This window comes from Chelmon rostratus, chromosome 20, assembly GCF_017976325.1.
Source record: "Chelmon rostratus isolate fCheRos1 chromosome 20, fCheRos1.pri, whole genome shotgun sequence".
Lineage (NCBI taxonomy): Eukaryota > Metazoa > Chordata > Actinopteri > Chaetodontiformes > Chaetodontidae > Chelmon > Chelmon rostratus.
The window spans coordinates 13,768,247-13,786,941 of NC_055677.1; the positions used below are offsets into that span (position 1 = coordinate 13,768,247).

Genomic DNA, 18,695 nt, shown 5'->3' on the forward strand with positions numbered 1-18,695 from the left:
CTCATCCCTTCATCAGTGATTCTTTAAATTACAAGGCATGCTTACTTGGCTGCTTTATAATTTTCTGTGAGGCTTGTGTGTGTGTGTGTGTGTGTGTGTGTGTGATAAACGACGAGCCGTGGAGCATTGTGATTTGGTGCAGGGCCTGTGAATGACCTGGGGAATGCAGCATGTCACTTTATATTTAGCTTCTATTTCCTCACCGCCTGCTCTTCCGCTGCACATGGTATGATTTCAGTTTGGGAGTGTGTGTGTGTGTGTACGCGAACAAAGAGTGAGACATATCCCATCACCCCCTAAAATTCCTTCATTCCCTCCTCCATTGCTCCCTTATTTCCCCAACGACTCAGCACGCCTTGTAAAAACCTTAGCCTGGCTGCTCAGCGCCCTTTAAAATGTAAAGCAATATTACGAAGCCTGACACTTTGATCTCTGTTACTATGGTATTGTTTCAGGGGTCCAGTGAATGCAAAGAGAGCTGCGGCTGTCCACAGTTAAATGGGTGTGTGCCAGCATATTCACTTTACAGGTTGTTTTCACACTGAGGGAAAATGTGTAAGGAACTGATGAGAGAACTGTAATATTGTTTGTTTGTTACAGGTGCTAAGGTGTTATGAACGGCAAAAAAGGGGGGAAATGTGCCACATATTCTTCAGTTTTTGGCATGTGGATCCTGAACCTCTGTAACTTCACCTCTCGTGTGTTTAGTTATTTACAGCCCTGACAACAAAAAGCCTTGAACTGTTCAACAAACTACACAGCACCCTTTGTGTCACAGGCAAAACAGGAAATCAGGCTTTTGTCCGCTCGAGATGGCATCAAAAAACACCTTGTTTCATCTGTCTTAAGCAATCCCATCTTGACGCCTTCACACGTCCCCATGTGGGGCTGTGCCGCTCCTCAGAACAGATTGGGAAACAGCACAAACGATCTGCCGGGGAAGTCCCAGCGGGCTGCCATAACATGCTCGTTTGCCGACGTACCTCTGTTGCACGGAGCCCATGTTTGATTTCTCTCAGGTCGCCCCTCCTTTTCTTTCTCTCCTGCTCTCACTCTCACTTCACTTCTATCACTTGCTCATTTTGCCGTCTATATCGCCTACTTTCTTTCTTTCCCTCCATCTCTCTCTCTCTCTGTCCCTGACACTCCGTCTCTGTCAGCCGGTTGGCCTGCCTGTCTGCGTCTCTTTTTCTTTTTCTCTCGGGCCTGCCTCCCTTTCTCCCTCACACCTCCTCCTCCTTCTCTTTCACTTTAAAATACGTGTTAGTTGGCTGTGTGTCTTGTAGAAATGCCAGCAGTGATTGTATCCTTCATCCACAAGGCAATAATAAGGCAGGTGTACCCCTGCCCCCTCCATTTTCCTCACCTTCTTTCTTTCCTTTTGTACCTCAGAAATTAGGTATTGCAGCAGTAAACATGAAAAGCATGAAGGCCAAAAGAAAGATATATAGAAAAAAAAATTAGATTGCCTTTTTCATATGTTAGTTTGTGTGTGGCCGTTGTTGACACCGGGGAAAATCCAGAGAAAATGCTGCTAATGTTTATTTCCCATCTTAAAGGATGCATCGCTACAAGGATTGCACCTTTTGTTGCCTAATGCTGTGTCCTCTTCCCCACTGATGCAGCGCTGCCAACTGCACAAACAATATTTATCTCCTCATTTACTAAAAAAGAACACTGAATTTCCTCCTGGGGGCGAAAAGTTTTGCAGAATCGGTCGTTGGGTGAGTTGGAAAGTTTCATTACACCTGTTAGCAGAAAAACAACAGGTTCTGTTTTGGTGCATGCCTCCAAATACAGCCGGCAATAAATAATAAGATTTCATGTTGAGTATTTGTGCACGGGGGACAACGGCTTCCTGATTTCTCAGGTGTAATGCTTTGGTGGATGAATCGCAGGTGTAGGAGATATTGTGTGGTGGATGGAACCCAGGTGCCGGAGTTATTTCCGGTCTGTGCCGTTAATCACCGACCTGACGCTGAAATATGGCTTGCATTTTACTGGTTTTAAAATAGAGTTCCCTTGACTGCATATACTTAGGTGGAGAAATAATAATAATAAGGGCGAGATAAAGTCAAGAGACTGTGAGAATGTTTCTTACAAGTGTGCGCTGCAAAATGTGTTCTGTTTTATCAGGGAATGTGGGCTCAAAGTCTGTAAGATAATAGAAACTAAAAAGGATCTGATGCCGTCTGCCTGATAGCAATAATTTGACAGTTTCAATTCCAATGGAGCAATCAGGGCTTTGATGTAAGGAGCTGATTAATAACTAACTTCAGCAATCCCTGTGAAGGGATTTTATGCGCAAATGCAGCCTTCGAAGTAAGAAGAACAAACGGGCAAGGACAAGCAGAGACCCTCTTTTTATACAAATCAGTTTAACTTTTTTTTTTGTAGGGTCAAAAACACAACACAGAGGAGCTGGCTGCAGCTGTTGAGTTCAGTTTCATAATGAACCGCTTTAACGTATCATAAATAAACACAAGACTATGGCCAGTATGTATCTAAAACATGCTCCGTCTTCCTTTGATTCATTTCTGTTGTGGCCCTCGCAAGAGTCAGAGACAAAGGTTTACATCAGAAACAGACTGTCTAAATATCTGATTATGAGCTGTTTATCCCCGTTAAATGATGACAACATAGCAACGCCAATACGCAAGTGGCCTCAGATGTGATGTTGGTCAATATCTATTGACAGGCAAATCATTGTTGTTGTTCTTTCGTTTCGTCATTGTCCAGGCCCAATGCATGAGGGGCTAAACTGGGAGTGAATGTGATTGGATTTTCAGTCTCCGTCATTAAATTCCCATGCGGGGAATACTAATTCCAGTATTTAGTGCGGTGATGCTGGGGCTTGCTTTCATCTTAAACTGATTCCAGTCTAATTAGATTGGGCATGTGGGGGGTGGTGGATGTATCCGTCTGGACTAATCCCTGCCTCTCTGTCCCAAACATTGTATTATCCAGAGAAAATCCATTGGCTGCAGGCTATTCAAAGGCAGATCTGCCTGAACTGCAGCCTCTGTACTGTATCATCTGGAAAGCTGTGGCTGGAAGGGTGCACTGTGCAGTGAGGGTGGAACCTAATGGTCATGAGTGATGTATGGGTTGCAGAAAACGCCATTTAGGATTTACAGTAAACCTTTTATCGTGTATTCAGGGCAAGACCGCTCACTGCTGCGGCCTCTTTAGCAAAGCTGTGTCTGAACTACTATGAACTACTCTTCTCTTCAGAGGGTCTTTTTATTCTAGGACAGTGCAGCTAGGAAGCAAATTGGGTGGCCCCCAAAATAGGGTCACATCAAAAATTGTTCTTTATTTAAGGTTTTATGTTTTGTTTGACCTATAAACAGTAATTTCAGTAGAAATAAGTCTGAATTGTGTGTACACAAACACACACGCACACACATTTGGTGATCATAGATCAGCCTGTCATCCTGCTTGTGAATTACTGGCAGACCACAGTGAAAACACAGAGTGAAGAGGGACTTCTTCTAGGCGCTGAGAAGGCCAGAAAAATGAAAGGCCTTCAGCCATTGTTCTCCGCAAAGGTCAAATGCAATTCAATCCCATAATATGGCGGGGGGGTGGGGGTGGGGGGGCTACCTCGGCAACCGCCTGCGCTTTAAGGGTGAGCAACAGGAAAGGGCCATTCAGCAGAACAGTTGCACCCCGTGAGCCCAGCGCATTCGTCAAGGGCGAGGGGTGAAGTCAGAAGGGGGGAGAGAAAAGCTGTTTTTGAGGCTTTTACATGTCGCGGCTGTTTCACTGCACACTGAAGTGTGTTACGCGAAACAATAAAGGCCACAACCGATTCTGCCGGAGTGAAAAGATCCTCATCTTCCCCTTCATTTTTGCTGCCCTTGTGAAATTTCATTAGGTGGGTTTAACGACTTGTGAATGTCGCCTTTCTCCGTGACCCTGACACTGGTGGCGGACACGTCTCGCTGGCAGGGTGTGATGTATTGTGCTGGAGTGTTCCTGAGGTGCAATTTTTAATGTGACAGCATCTGTTGACCTCAGATCTAAAATGTCACCCTTCTGTCTTACGCCGGCGTGCATTTTGCTCCTTAATAGAATTTTAAAAGCAGTCGGCAGCTCAGATCTATCCGTCTATCTATAGAATGAAAAATCTAGGTTGAAAATGCAGTGCTGTGCATCAGTTGCAGTGGTCTACACTTTGTTCAACACAGCAGCACGGGCCTTGCATACCTGTAATGAGAGAATCAGCCTTACCAATTTAAAGTAACACGTCCTTTGCTCTCTGTTGCGGCTGTACGTCTGTTTATCTGCGGCTGTGATATATTATTGTGGACTTTTCCCTTTTAATGGGAGGGGTCTGGAGCTGCACCTGATCAGATCCAGATTAGCAGACACTTCCAAACATAATCCCCCACATCTGCTTAGAGTCAGATTACCACAAATAGCATAATGACGGGAAATAGCCATTATATGATTTTGAATTTTAGCCTGTCAGTGACTGGAATGACAATTATAAGTGGGATGCCGACACAATACATATTTTGTTAACACTGTGTCATAGGTATGCTTGACAGCTCTGGAAAAAGAGGTGCCTTATGTATTGAAAGTGCAATGTGGAAACTACATTAAAAACCCGACTAAATGTTTGGGAAATTACCCGCTTCAGTCTAAAATGCTCATCTAGAGCCGCACTGGCAATTTCAGTGACACCACTAAAGCTGTCACAGTGTTACAGTGTAATGATTAAAACACCCATACATTCTACATTACTGTCAAAATATTTAAACATTTGCCAATCAAACCACAACATGACTCTGTAATATAATATGGCAAAATATAAACACTATGTATATCATACTGTAATATAATGACATAAAGAGAACATTTATGGGCATAAAGACTTCAAGCATTACATTAAAAATGCTTGATAACAGCATGAGATTATAGTCTGTGCAGAACTTAAATGGAAGAAGCTATGAATCCGATGTGTGTAAGACAAGCCGATGAAGCTTCGTGATAAGATAATTGGCTGATTAGAACATGACAGGATGAAGATGAAATAAAAAATATTTGATGAGACCAAACTGGTTTGCAGATACAGTTTTTAATGTATCACAACAATGAGCAACAAACATACTTGATGAACTATTTCCAGAAGTTGTTCAAATACCATCTACAATAAACGTCATTTCAACTATGACAACAGGTCTGTGACAAAATAAAAAAAAGGTTTCAAAACCATGTTATTACCGTGATACGGTACAGTTGAGACCTCAAACAGTACAGTAACAAAAACTAATGCGACTACTCTCTATATATAAAACATCAATAACATTTTTGGTTTAGTTTATTTAAAGTTTTAGCCATAGGGGCTTCTTCTTATTAAAACCTCAGGGTGCATTTCCTATGTAACCCAGATGTTGAAGAGTACATATTGTGTAGGATATGATTGCGCCATGAAAATCCCTTTGACATCCAGAAGAACAATTCCAATTTCAACCTTTTGAAGGCTGTCCCCATAAACATGACACAATCCATCCATTTTTTTTAAAAAGTTCTTTTTTTTTCTTTTTGGCTGCTGTGCAGTTGCAATATCTATGTACAGTTATATTGTTGGACCATCCTTTTTGTTGGTTTGTTAGCTTTTACCAGTCCTTGGTGTGGAAAGCGTCCTGTCTGATGCTAACATCTTAGCACATGATGCTAGCTGACAGTTCAGTCTTATAATGCTGAGCCACAGAGTGGGGAAAGGCAAAGAGCCAGAGTTGTGAAAGCCTTTGGAATCAGGACAGTCGCTCATGTTTGTACAATGGCAGAATTGCACCTTGGGAGGCCAGGATGTCTCTTATGAAACACAATCGAAAAGTGTCTTCAGGATTAAAGTAAATGTTAAAATACTAAAAATCCAAATAATGACATTTAAAAAGCTCACGCAGAAAATTAAAAACTGACATTTTGCTTTAAAACTTTGAAAAAAAAACACCTTTACAAGAATAAAACGTAAGAGGAAATGTTACTTGATTTCATTGTTTGAAACAATAACTAAGCATGATTTGATTTAACCTGTCAAACAGTTGCATTACATGCTACTTGCTCATCTCAGAATAGGAAATACCAAAAGCAATACATTTTTGCATTTCTTCATATTAATAAATTTGTACCATGCACAGCCAACTACGAATATGTACAACAGCTTAGCTTTCTTTGTTCACAAGCCTTTTCTTTCATACAAATAGCCTTCTGTTACTTTGGAATGAATCACATTGGTTTCAATTACCAAACTAGAAAGTGATTCGTAAAAAATTGAACACCCTTTGACAGCTTTCACATTCTTAGTTCCACAGCAAAATAACAAAATAATATAAAATAAAAAATAGCAAAGCAAAGCAATTAATGGATCAGTATTATGTCTGGTAGAAAGTTGAGAGAATTTATGGCAAGCAAAATAACATTACACAGTAGCAGCAAAACTTTGTAAGGTAATACTTTGCAATGTTGAAATCACTAAATGTGGAAAAATTAAAATGTTGACTTTAACTGTAGATCATCAGAAGTGCCCAGAGAATTGATGGGAGGACGTCAACCTATGCACTAAATGGCTGCGTATAGGTGTAACACTGTTTTAAGTCCTACAAGTACATGAAAATGTTTTTAATATACAACAAAAATGCTGTTGTCCCCCTTTTAAAGCAGCATATTTGCAAATGTATAGCAAATGATCATACCTTTTTTAACATTGTGACCAACTTGTACCTTAACAGTTTCAAGTATACAGTACTGCTTTCATGGATGCACCAATTGTTAAATAGGTCTCTAGATTGTTAGGCATCAATCCTGTAACAAATATGGACCAATATGCTGCTGCAATAGACACAAATAATAATTAAAACACAAACATACATACATACAAACAGAAAAAATCTATTAAATTAACAAATGGCCTAATCAAATAATAAAAAGACAAATAAAAACAAAATAAGTGCACTATAGTCCAGACACAAGCAGGTACCGTAACAGTACAGCAATTCACAAATGAAAAATGTTATATTCACATAATCCGAGAGAGTCTATCAAAACTAGAGTTATTACCTCTTCAGAAAAGGGTGTGAGCAGAGGTAAAAGTGAGAGGGTAAGAGTTGGCACAGATTAGTATATACTACAAGAAAAAAGGGGGTGGGAAATAGATACAGCTTGTTGTAATACAAACTGGCAAACACAGGGGCATCATACACATTTACTTCACCATTCTAAATTCCCTCAGTGGCAAAACCATACTGTCTTTGTAGGGCAAAACTAAAAGGATATGCACATCGTCCACTGTAACAGTAATATTGTCTCTTGGTACTCTATACACATCAAGGAAATGCGTCCGATAAAGCTTGACATGTTTTGGTTATAAGCCAAGTGTACCCAGGCTTGTTGCTGCTTTAACAAATGAGAAATGTTATGTTCTGACCTGAGAATTTAAAGCTACTGAATTACACCTATCTAAACTAAGAGAGATTCTCTTTGAGGGTTCTGGATCGTCATCCCATACAGTACATGCTAGCATTTGGAAAACAATCCAGCTGAGGTGCAATTTGCTATCGTGAGAGTTTTTGGCTTGAAACAAGCCCCCCCAAGGGAGCCTGTGGGATTTTTTCCTACTCCATGTTTTTGTATACAATATAAGCTCAGTCAAGCATCTGCAACAGTTCTGTCCATAACAAAAATCAATCAATATCTTGCCAGCATATCAATATGGGAAAAACAATCCTGAGTCAATCATTTGGTACTGTAATTTTTTGGGTTAAGAGAAACTTTGGAACTGCAGTTTAAAAAGTCTTATTTTTTTCTTTAAGCAAGGGATCCTTTTGTCACTCCTACACACTGAACATATCCATTCTGATACTACTGAAGCTCGCGTCTAGGCCAGAGGCCGACTTAGCCTTGACTTCCAACGCATTATCTAAGTCATCCAGCTTCTGGCTTAGCTCATTGTCAGACTCATCTGAACAACTCTCGGTGGGTAGTGAGGTTGGAACCCCTGAGGTGCTGCAGGAAGTTGAGGTAACCGTTGAAGGTGAGGACAGGGGGGGAGGAGGAGAGGCAGACGGGGAGGAGGAAGCAGCTTTCCGGGCTGTGGTGGCCTGGAACAGGACATTTGGCCAGGACTTCATGGACAAGTGAGAGAGATGAGGAAAGGTGTTATTAGAAGAAGCTGCAGACTGCGAGGTAGATGTGGTGTTAGGAGTAGGGGAGCAGACAGAGTGAGGTAATAATCTAGTATGCTCTTTGGCATTTCTCATTGCTTGTTTGATTGTTTTCTCTTTGTGCAAGCTCGACTGAAGGTGTTGGCCAAGTGCTTCATTCCCATTAACAACCACATTGCAGGCAACACAAGTGTAGTTGCTCACTGCCTTTCGAAGCACTGTCTCTTGCGGGTCAGTAAAAGGATGTCCGAAGTAACAGAAGGACTTCTGATGACGCACCACTGAATCTTCGTCAGTAAAAATCATCTGGCACTTCCTGCATATAAACTCATGCTTGACGGACGGTACAATAAAAGCATCTGGAAAATCCATGGTACTTTTGGTATCTGTTTTCGGTTCTTCTTTTGTGCTTTCTGTTGAAGAGCCTTTGTTGGTGTCATCCTTAGCATCTATAGCTTCTTTTGGTTTGAAGGAGTTGGTGGTGGTGCTCTGAACGCTCTGGGGTGTCTTCACAGGGGTTGGTTTCTGCTGCTGCTGTTTCTGCTGTTGCTCAAGTTGTTTCTGCTGCTGTTGTTGTTGTTTCTGCAGTGAATCCTGGAGGGACTGCTGGTACTGCTGCAGGAGAGCGGTCGAGGAGAGACCAGCGGCCATGGCAGCTTGTGGGACTGCTGCTGGGCCATATGGAAACAGGCTCTCCATTCCACACAGTGGTGGGAAGTAGCCCCCTGTTTGGACCCCTCTAGGAAGCTGGGGAGAGAAGCAGTTGGGAAATCCAGGTAGAAAGTAGGGCAGGAACTGCCCCCCCAAGAAAGAACTGGGATCACCTGCGGCAAGAGCATTCTGAAGTGCCTGAAGCTGTGCAGCGTCAAGTGCAGTCTCACTTCCTGGTTTCCCTGGAGCTGGTTTCTCCCTTTTCTTGGCCATGCTGGGGGTCTCAGGGCGTGAGCCGCTCTCATTCTCTCTGTCCTTCAACTTCATCTGAGGTGGCTTGTCTCCTGGCTTCTTGCTGCTGTCTCTCTCTCTCTCTTTACCTTGCTGCTCTGTATGATTTACTGCTGCCAAAGGTGTGGAGGGAACAGGAGGAGGAGGAGGAGGTGGAGGAGGAGGAGGAGGAGTCTGCAGAAGAGTCTTGGTTGGGGTAGTGCTGAGAGACATGGCAGGAGAGGGGGTGGCTGGTGTAGGGAACCCAAGCATGCCAGCACCGGGAGACGCTAAAGCTGAAATACAGTGGTATATAAATATGGAAATATTCAATATTTAAATATTCAACCCCAAATCACTATGGAAATTAGTTTGTATGACAAGATACAGATGCTTAATTTGTCACTGGCTGAGTCATTATCTCGTTTGTTAAGATTTTGTTATGGATCAAAACTGTCACATGCGCTTTATGATAATTTCAATCTGCCAATATATTATAAATATACCAAACCTACAATAAGGGGAAAAACAAACAACACAAACAAAAGTCATGATATAGACACATTTGTTGTAAAAAATCTCTGAATTATAAATTAGCAGTTCAACTCTGATGACAACATAGTGCATGCACTAACTCCCACCATTTGTAGTTTTAAAATAGTTTTAAAAAATAAGACTTTTTGACAAACACCACTGTGATACAGAATAAACAGTAGTATAGTAGAATAAAATAGTGCATGATAAAGCTCAGTTCATAAAGCTTCTAGTCTATTTAACTTTTTTTTCACTGTTTGTCATACTAACTCACCAGGTGTGTTGGGTGGGAAAACAGGAAGTGATGATGGCCCATTGACCCCAGGAAGTAGCACTGGCGGAAGGCCAGATAACCCTGGGTAGCCTGAGGGTAGGCTGAGGCCATGAAGTGCATTATTGTTGTCCACTGAAGTTTGTTGCTGCTGGCTAGGCAGGCTGAGTCCCTCACCAGCTTTCTTCATGCGGTCCAGCTCTTGCTGGGCCATCAGCTGACGGACAGTGGTTGGTGCTAGGTAGTCCTTTTCTCTATCTACCTGGTTCCCCAGGGTTTCTTGCACTTTGGTGATGTGCTGTTTGGAGAAGATGTGGTCTCGGACGGACATCCGGGCAGTGTACTTTACACCACACAAAGTACACTCTGGCCTGGGCCCCTCTGGTGAGCCTTGACTTATCATGAATGGCTTTCCAATGTTAATCTTGAATTTCTTTTCTTTAGCACGGGCATTCTGGAACCACACCTGGACAACACGCTTGGGGAGTCCAATCTCATTGCCCAGCATCTCACACTCTTGCATTGTTGGAGTGCGGTAGTCACTAAAACAGGCTTTGAGAACTTTAAGTTGCAAGTTACTCATCTGAGTCCTGAATCGTTTGTGGCCTGGCCTATCCCCAGAATTGCTGCCTTTCCCGGACTTGCTGAAGGGGTTAGCTGTCCCAAAGGGACTAGGGGAACTGGGATCAGCTAGGCTTGATGATTCACTCCTGTCATTGTTGTCATCCATTTCATCATCTCTGGAGTTAAAGTAAGAGTCATAGTCTTTTCCAGAGAAGCTGAGGGCAGGGCTCACCATGCTGAATTGGACCCTTTCATTGCCACCATCAGAATTTGACATCAGGCCACTCTTGTTGTCACTCAGCTTATCCCCTCCATTGGAAGTGAAGCTCTCAACCTCATTGTTATTACCCTCATCTCCAGTTGTAGCATCGCTAATGGCTGTATTAATTGATGATGTCTCATCAAAGTCCATCTTACCGAGATCATAAGATGAGGCTTCTGCTGAATTAATATTAGGCCCTTCAGTTTCATCACAGTTTTCAGCTTTTAAGGATGAAGGGCTTAAGAAGTTTTTTACTTGTGCCTCGGATGGTCTGACTGGAGTTGAGGATGCAGCAGGCAGCTCATACTCATTTGGCTCAGTCTTGGTAGGCAGCTGTGGGTAGTCAAAGAAATTATACTTATTTGGGCTTTCACCTCTTTCATTGTCTTGATTCATCATTGGGCTTGGTGGCAAGCTAAAGCCTGCCTGCTTAGCCTCATGCCAGTGTCTAGATCGTATGTGGCTATCTAGAGCAGATTTAGCCTTGAACAGTGCTCTGCAAAAGGGGCATTTCTTGTGGGACTGGGAGGGCCCTATAGCCCTAAACTGCCCCTTTCTCTCTCTTGCACGAGTGTTTTGGAACCAAACTTGCACAACTCTCTTTTTCAAGCCAACCTCTCGCGCAATGTGGTCCAACATCTTCCTCGTAGGGTTAGAGTCAAGTAGGTATTTGTCATAGAGAATCTCCAGTTGTTCGGGTGTGATGGTGGTTCTCAAACGTTTATCTCTGTGTTGTTCCTCACTACTGTTTCCACCATCTTTATCGTTAGCATTTTCATCCTTGTCATCCAGTTTTCTCTTCATTGCTCCAGATCCTGCAGCAGAGGACAAGCCAGAGCTACCCTGAGAGGGGATTTGGGAGAGGCCTCCAGATAATAACTGGCTAGCCATTAGGGGGTTGTTGGGGTCAAAAATCATATAGGGCATATCAATGGGTCTTTCAAGGAATTGAGAGTGAAGGAATTGGTTTTGGGCAGCCAAGAAATGCATGTGCTGGTGCTCCTGCCATAGCTCCATAGTGGGGAATGCAATCTTACACTGGTCACACTGGTACTGAAGCATCTGGTGGGGTAGGCTGTTAGTGAGTGAAGAAAGGGCCAGGGAGAGTGGACTTGATGGCAATGCAGCTGCCTGTGGCTGGGAATGAGGTCGTGACATTTGTGGCTGGGGAGCTTTCTGAGGAGGTGGCTGAGGTGTGCAAGCTTTAGATGGTCTGGGTTCTGGTAGAGACTTGATCACTGGCGAGGAGGCAGTCTCAGGTTTAAGTTCAGCTTCAGGGGCAATGTCTGGCTTTGGGGAAGATTTTCCCATGGTTGCACGAGGAGAGGCCATCACAGGGGAGCTTGAGCCAGAACTGGTGGCATTCCCTTGGGGCTGCTTGGGCATCTCTGCAAGTACTCGGGAATCTTTTGCAGAACCAGGCTCAGCATATTCAGTGTATTCGTCACACATGTCCTCATTACATTCCTCATCTTCATCCTTATAGCACAGCTTTTTCTGGTGAGTGATAAGGTCAAAGATACGTGGGAACACAATGTTGCACTTTTTACACTGGTACTGCATGTTGCTGGTTCTGACATATCGCTCATTGGTCAGCTCTTTCTTCTCATTGTCTTTGGAATCTGCCTGGTTTTCATAGCTCTTGCGAGCTTTCTGGCGGGCATTCTGGAACCACACCACAATGACCCGGGTTGGCAGATTGAGCACAGTAGAGAGCTGCTCAATTTCATCATCCTTTGGATAGGCATTAGTGTCAAAGAAATCTTGAAGTATCCTCAACTGGTAATCAGTGAATCTGGTCCTAGAAGACCTCTTATTGATGGATGAGTCAGTTCTGTAGTATTCATGTGCGCTGAGCTGGGGCTCAACTCGAATATCTTCCAATGTAGTAATGGGGGGAATATTAAAATTATAGGGAGAGTCTTTACTCCTCTGCCTCTCTTTGAAGAGAGTGTTACGGAACCAGTGCTTTATGACTTTTTGGGGCAACCCAGACTTCTCTGACATCTCCTGAATTTGCTCTTCATTGGGGGAATTGTTGATGTCAAAGTTGGCACGGAGGATCTTAAGCTGGTCATCTGTGATTCGGGTGCGTGGTCGCTTAAACTGGGACTGGCGGAGGAAGTTTGGATCAAGACCTAATTGTTGCTGGCAGAGCTGTGTAAGGTCTGTGGAAAGTGAATCCATAGTGGGCAGCTGGAGGGCAAGCTGTGGGGGCAGGCCTGGGTGCTGGACGGACTGCATCATTAGAGGTGGAAAAAGGGGCAAATCCAAAGGAACAGGAAGCTGCACTTGGGGAGGTGCAGGAGGGGCAGTGGGTGGTGGAGGAGGGGGTGGTGGCTGGGTTGTTGGTGCCTGGTGAGAGGGTTGGTGTGCGGTCTGATGGGAGACAGGAACTGGTGAAGGTACTGGGGTTTGGGGCTTGGCCATTGATGTGGATGGAGGTTGAGGAGCTGTAACTGGGGCTGGAGCAGGAGGTGGTGGAGGGGGAGGAGGTGGTGGTGGTGGTGGTGGTGGAGTCTCAGGTGAAGCAGGGTTTATTGGATAGAGTTTGTCATAGGCCTCTCTGTACTGCTGGGCAAACTTTTCCAGCTCAACATAGGGGAAAAAGTGGCTGTGTACATGTTCTTGGTGGCTTTTGAGAATAAGCATATTAGAAAAAAGTTTTCCACACATCCCACACTCAAGCTTGTCAGTGTTCATTTCTGCTTGTTCAATTCCATCTTTGTTTTTCTTTTGGTTTTTCTGTCTGTTTTCATTGTACTGGATGACCAGCTCAAATCCAAAATTCTCTAGCAGTGCTTTGGCTGCATTGCCCCTTGCTCCTGACACAATACGTGGAGGAGGAATCAATGGCTCTGGGAACTTTGACTTTTTTGGGTCTTTGTTGTCTTTTCCTCCATCACTTAATGCATCACCTGCACTTTCCATCTTTGCTTTGTTTTCTTGCTTTTCTAGGTGGTCCTCAGCCTCTCGTGACATCTGAATTTCTGAAATTGACACAGTGCTGCACTCCATTTTGTTTTTTTGGTTCTGCAGTTGCTGGTTTTTCTGTTGCTGAATTTGTGACTGTGACTGAGAGGCTTGCTGCTGTTGCTGCTGAGCCTGTTGCTGGGCCTGAGCCTGCTGCAGCTGATGCTGCTGTTGCATCTGCTGCTTCAGGTCCTCTAGGAATGATCCAGTAAGGCCAGGCATTCCAAAAGCTGCTGCTGAGTGCAGCGCAAGTTCTGGGCTAAGGTTGAACTCTGCTCCTGGGATGTAGAAGGGGAAGAGAAACTGTGGCTGTTGAAATTGAAGCAGTGCTTCTGGGGTCATTGGAAAATGGGGAAAGAAAGCTGGATTAAGGAACTGAGGCTGGAAGAAGGCAGCCTGTTGCTGAAGTTCATGTTGAAGCTGCAGCTGCAATTGGGCTGAGGACTGCGCTGACTGGTGGCTGCTTGCCTGTGCTGAAACATGGTCAGTAGTTGTTGTTTGTTTTGTGTTGTTGCTGCTGTTAGCTTCTTTGGGTTCCACTGTGTTTTCTTTGTTAGCGGAGGGTGTTCCACTTCTAGTAGTGTCTGAATTGCTGTTGTTCCCTTGTGTGCTTGGTGCTGGACTTTTTGCAGGCACTGGACCACTAGAGCCTGTGCTGCTGCTGCTTATTTCAGTTTTGGCTGTTCTGGCTTTGGTCTGGTGGAGTACTGACCTCATGTGAATTTCAAGTGTTGAGCTTTGGCTGTAGGCAACATTGCAAATATTGCATTTAAATGGTTTGTTGTCAATGCTGTTGCTTGTCTCTTGTGGAACTGGGCTTGACGCCTCTTGAAGAACTTTCTTCAACTTATGCAGGTGGGAAACAGAATTATAGTGGACAAGTAGGATGTTCTTCTGGGTAAAGGACTCCTTACATACTGTGCACTTGTAAGGCCGAGAAGGGTCCAAAAATTTCTCCATCGTAAAGTTGGGCCCTTTTCTAAATGGTAGGGTCCGTTTTGGTTCTGCCCCCATGTCATCAAGCAGAGAGCTACTGTCACTTCCTGTAGGACTGGGCTTCTCTTCCTGGTCCATTTCATCATCTTTGTCCAAGTCATGTTCAAAGGCCTGAGCTTCCTCCAAGGCCCTGGCCTCACTCTCAGTGATATCTCCATTCAGAGGCAGATTTCCTATAAGTTGTTGTACCTCAGCCTCACTAAGTTCAGGGTGTCCATTCTCCAAATGCTTCCTGAGGGCCAGGAATGTCCTGAAGCTGCGCTGGCAAAGGCTGCACATTGTGGCTGCTCTGATGGCATGGTACTGGGAATGTATCTGAAGCTTCTGCATTGTCTTGAAGGCCAGGCTGCAGTGGTTGCAACGATATTTGTAGACATGACGATCAGATACTGAGAGCTGCTGTTGTTGCTGCTGGAGCCTTTGGAGCTCACTGAGATGGTCCTGTAGGGTATCAGGGGACTTGCTATCATGTCCTGACCCACTGGCTCTCTTCCAGCCTGGGGCCTCTGAGGCCTCCTTTGGGGGCTTGAGTTCCTCCCCCTGCAGGTCCAATTCATTCTTGTCTTGAGGGGTCATCTCACCCTTGGAGATGTTTCCTAAAAGTAGAAAGTACAATTTGAAGTCCAATACATTATTAACTTTTCATTCTTCTGTTTCTGATAAATGACAACCAACTAAATAACAAACAACTAAATAATTATGCATGTATGCTATACATTCATCTATTAAAATGTCACTTTATCATCACTTGGACAACAAATTAAAGACAGAAAGACAATAATCTGAGTACCAAATACTGCTTACCTTGAGACTTTCCTGACCCATCAGTGAGAGAGGTAGAGGAATCCATTAAAGACAGACCTTTGTCTTGTCCAGTTTGGGGATGCAGTACACTATTTGGTGTTGCTGTGTCAGGTCCGACAACCTATCAAGACCAAATAAATGTCTTGATTAGCATATCAATTTTAAACATTGACACGCAATGGTAGATTGTATGTTCAATATTTGGAAATGTGTTTCAACTTCAGAGTTTTTCAACTTGCTTATTGCTTGTAAAGCAAATCTCATTTTAAAGAGAGAATTTGCTCATGTCAGTGGACAACAACAATCAAAGTTACAGCAGTACCTCAAGGGAGTACAATAAATGAATGGAAAATGTTTTACGGGAATCTTGCAGTAAGAACTACACAGAAGACGAGATGAAGGACTGGACAGTCATGACGAAATGATTTCCACTTTTCACTGCACGTTTGCTTATTAAAATGACTATTTAAACATTAAGAGTTTTCTGTGTCTAAAAACACAAACACAAACATTAAGTGACAGAAAGTCAGTCAGTCAAATCAGTCAAAACTTTTTCATCACTTATTCATAATCATTACTTGTACATACAGTCAGAATCAACTTTTCCACGCAGTCAGGAGCCACACTGTGAAGGTGGGTGAGATGCAGCTGCAGGTGAATCTTGTTGCTCAGGACATCCTGGCACAGTGGGCAGCGGATCACTGGCTGCATGGAATGCTGGGACATCACATGGAGCTGCATACGGTTGGCATCTTTGCTGCTGTAGTTACAATATGGACACTGCTGAACCTAAAAAAAAGAAGAAGAAAATATGGGATATTAAGTTTCTGGTTGGGAGTAGACAAATAATGAAAAGATATCTAAGAATAAGGTTGTTCTGTGCAATGTAAATTAATCCAAAAGCAGGATTTCTTTTCACACAACATGTACTCTTTTGTGGGTATAATTCTAGCACAACAAATCTGTTTGCATAGTCTGCTCTGCCAGACATTGCTTTTTAAAAACAGACAAGGGTGTGATCAAGACATGCAATACCCACACCGTCAGGGTTGAAAATAACTGCATATCTGAAAAATTACATTTAATTTTTATAGGGCTTTCCCATTCTTCACTGCCCACTCTCCTTATCCCACCACATTCACCTCGCCCCAACCCCCATGCCCACCTTAACACAGAAAATGTAGATCAACCATGTTTCATGTAATTCACTTAAGTCTCTCAACTCATGCAATTTTATTAGCAGAAAACACGATTGGCCAGAATTTCTAATCAGGGTATTACAGATGACAAAGGTGTGTACTCTCCAAGCTACGCCTTGCCCTCATTACAGGGAGTACTCTGAACATAGCTGCCTCCCCACCACCTGTCTTAATAGAATCCATTTCTGAAATGACTAAGTCCTCCCTCCTTGCAGGGCCCAGAACCAGACGAGCTAATACTTCATAATCTAATTTAAAAACACATATAATTTAAAGAGATGCAAAAAGGGAGGAAGAAGTGGGGTGGGGGCCTAAGGCTAGTGCAGGTATTCCACTTAAGAACACAAAGACTGGGCTACTGTGCTTGATGCTAAAAAGCTCTGTCAGGGAGGGAATGGTGGGCTGCGTTTAACCCTTTGATAGAAAGCTGGCGCCAGCAATTGCTAAATGCTTAGCTTAGCATTTCTGCTTCTTACAGTTCATAAGTATCTTACCATTAACTCATCCCACAGTGACAGTGAAGGTTAGATTTCATTAGTGCTTATGAAGGAGAACCTGCCTCATTAGCTATTAGCTTTCTGCCCCTAACATGTAACATTTTTTTTTGAATATGAACTGTCAGATTTTCAGTCTAAGTAGATGAACACATAACCTACTGTTCCATAACCTACTGATGCATTTTCTTTGGAAAGGTGAAAACAGTTAAAGGGCACTGCACTGGTTGCCCTCAGTGCATCACAAACACTTTGCAGACCAGCTACAGCACATCCTCCTTGAGTTGCTAGAAACTACACCAGAAACACTTTCAGGATTGTTGCCATTGTGGCACAATTGGCAGTTTTCCTTTTGATATCCTACAAACCTTTACCTGCTCACTGGCAGAAGTCTTCCCCTCAGCAGACTTTGGCCTTTTGGGTGGACTTTCAATTTGTCGATCTGGCAGGAGGGAATGTTTAACCATAGCATTCGGTCCGGCAACCTCTTTGGATATGGCATTCACTCCTGGGCGGCGGTAGAGAGAGAAGGGGAGACAGAGGCAGGATGCAAAGCATTAAAAATGGATGTTTTTCATTGACAAATCAGTTATTATTTATGTTTACAGCTTGTATGTCTGCATGTGTGTAATCTAACCTTAGACATATTTAGAATACATCTCATCTTACAACAAAAGCCTTTCACATTTACAATTTGAAAATTCAACAAAGCTGCAAAATCACAAAATGATTAATGGCTTAATAATAGATTTATTTTTCAAATGGAGCTTCTTGAAATGAGCACTGGGGCAGATTGACATATTAAACAGTTGAAAGAGAGTAACAGGGCCTCATGTCACATTGATATATAGTATCCCATATATCACACATACATACTGCATGTGAAGTGGAAATAGCAATCTAGAACATATCAGGTATATAAACCTGACACAACTGAGGAATAAATTGAGATGTCTGACATTTTGTGGCAGTGTTAGATCACAACATCGTCAAATGACTGTTGATGGTGGAGTGAATAACACAAACAAGTCTAGCAAATTAATATATTAATAGAGAAATAGGTGACGATTTAAAAAATTATTCGACACCCAGACAACATAAGCATGGATACAAGCATGGACTGTTGTTCGCATTCATATACGGTGACGTGTTTCTGCCCTGAGGACATGTGAAATGGAGAAAACTCAGGCAGGCTCATTATCACAGCACGACATACATTAAATGTTATGGTAATATTATACACTTCATTAGTTCATATACGTTTCTCTAGCTGCCTCAACAACTTCTCTGTCTGTACAAGATGCTAAATTTTCGGGGCTTGGTCACGGCTGGTGGTACAGTAGCTGCACTGCTTGTGTGTGTCTATTTGTATGTGTGCATGTAAGCGTGTGTGACGTTAACAGCAGGGCTCAATGTGGAGAGATCAGCCTCTGGTTGTATTTAGTAAATGCTGCAGCCGCTGATAAATCTTTCATTAGCCTCATCCTGAGATACAGGCCATGC

The 18,695-nt window shown here is 43.2% G+C and overlaps 1 protein-coding gene across 1 annotated transcript in view; it reads right to left on the reverse strand.

The window, feature by feature from the left end:
* Positions 1-5,067: 5,067 nt before the first annotated feature.
* zfhx4 (zinc finger homeobox 4) overlaps positions 5,068-18,695 on the reverse strand; it is an 81,413-nt gene continuing 67,785 nt past the window's right edge. Inside the window, exons 8-12 of the mRNA XM_041961202.1 lie at positions 17,567-17,700; positions 16,088-16,288; positions 15,500-15,620; positions 9,904-15,291; positions 5,068-9,391 (exon numbers count right to left, since the gene is read on the reverse strand). Coding sequence (XP_041817136.1) covers positions 7,845-9,391; positions 9,904-15,291; positions 15,500-15,620; positions 16,088-16,288; positions 17,567-17,700 — 7,391 coding nt within the window. The 3' untranslated portion in view covers positions 5,068-7,844. The remainder of the gene's footprint in view (positions 9,392-9,903; positions 15,292-15,499; positions 15,621-16,087; positions 16,289-17,566; positions 17,701-18,695) is intronic.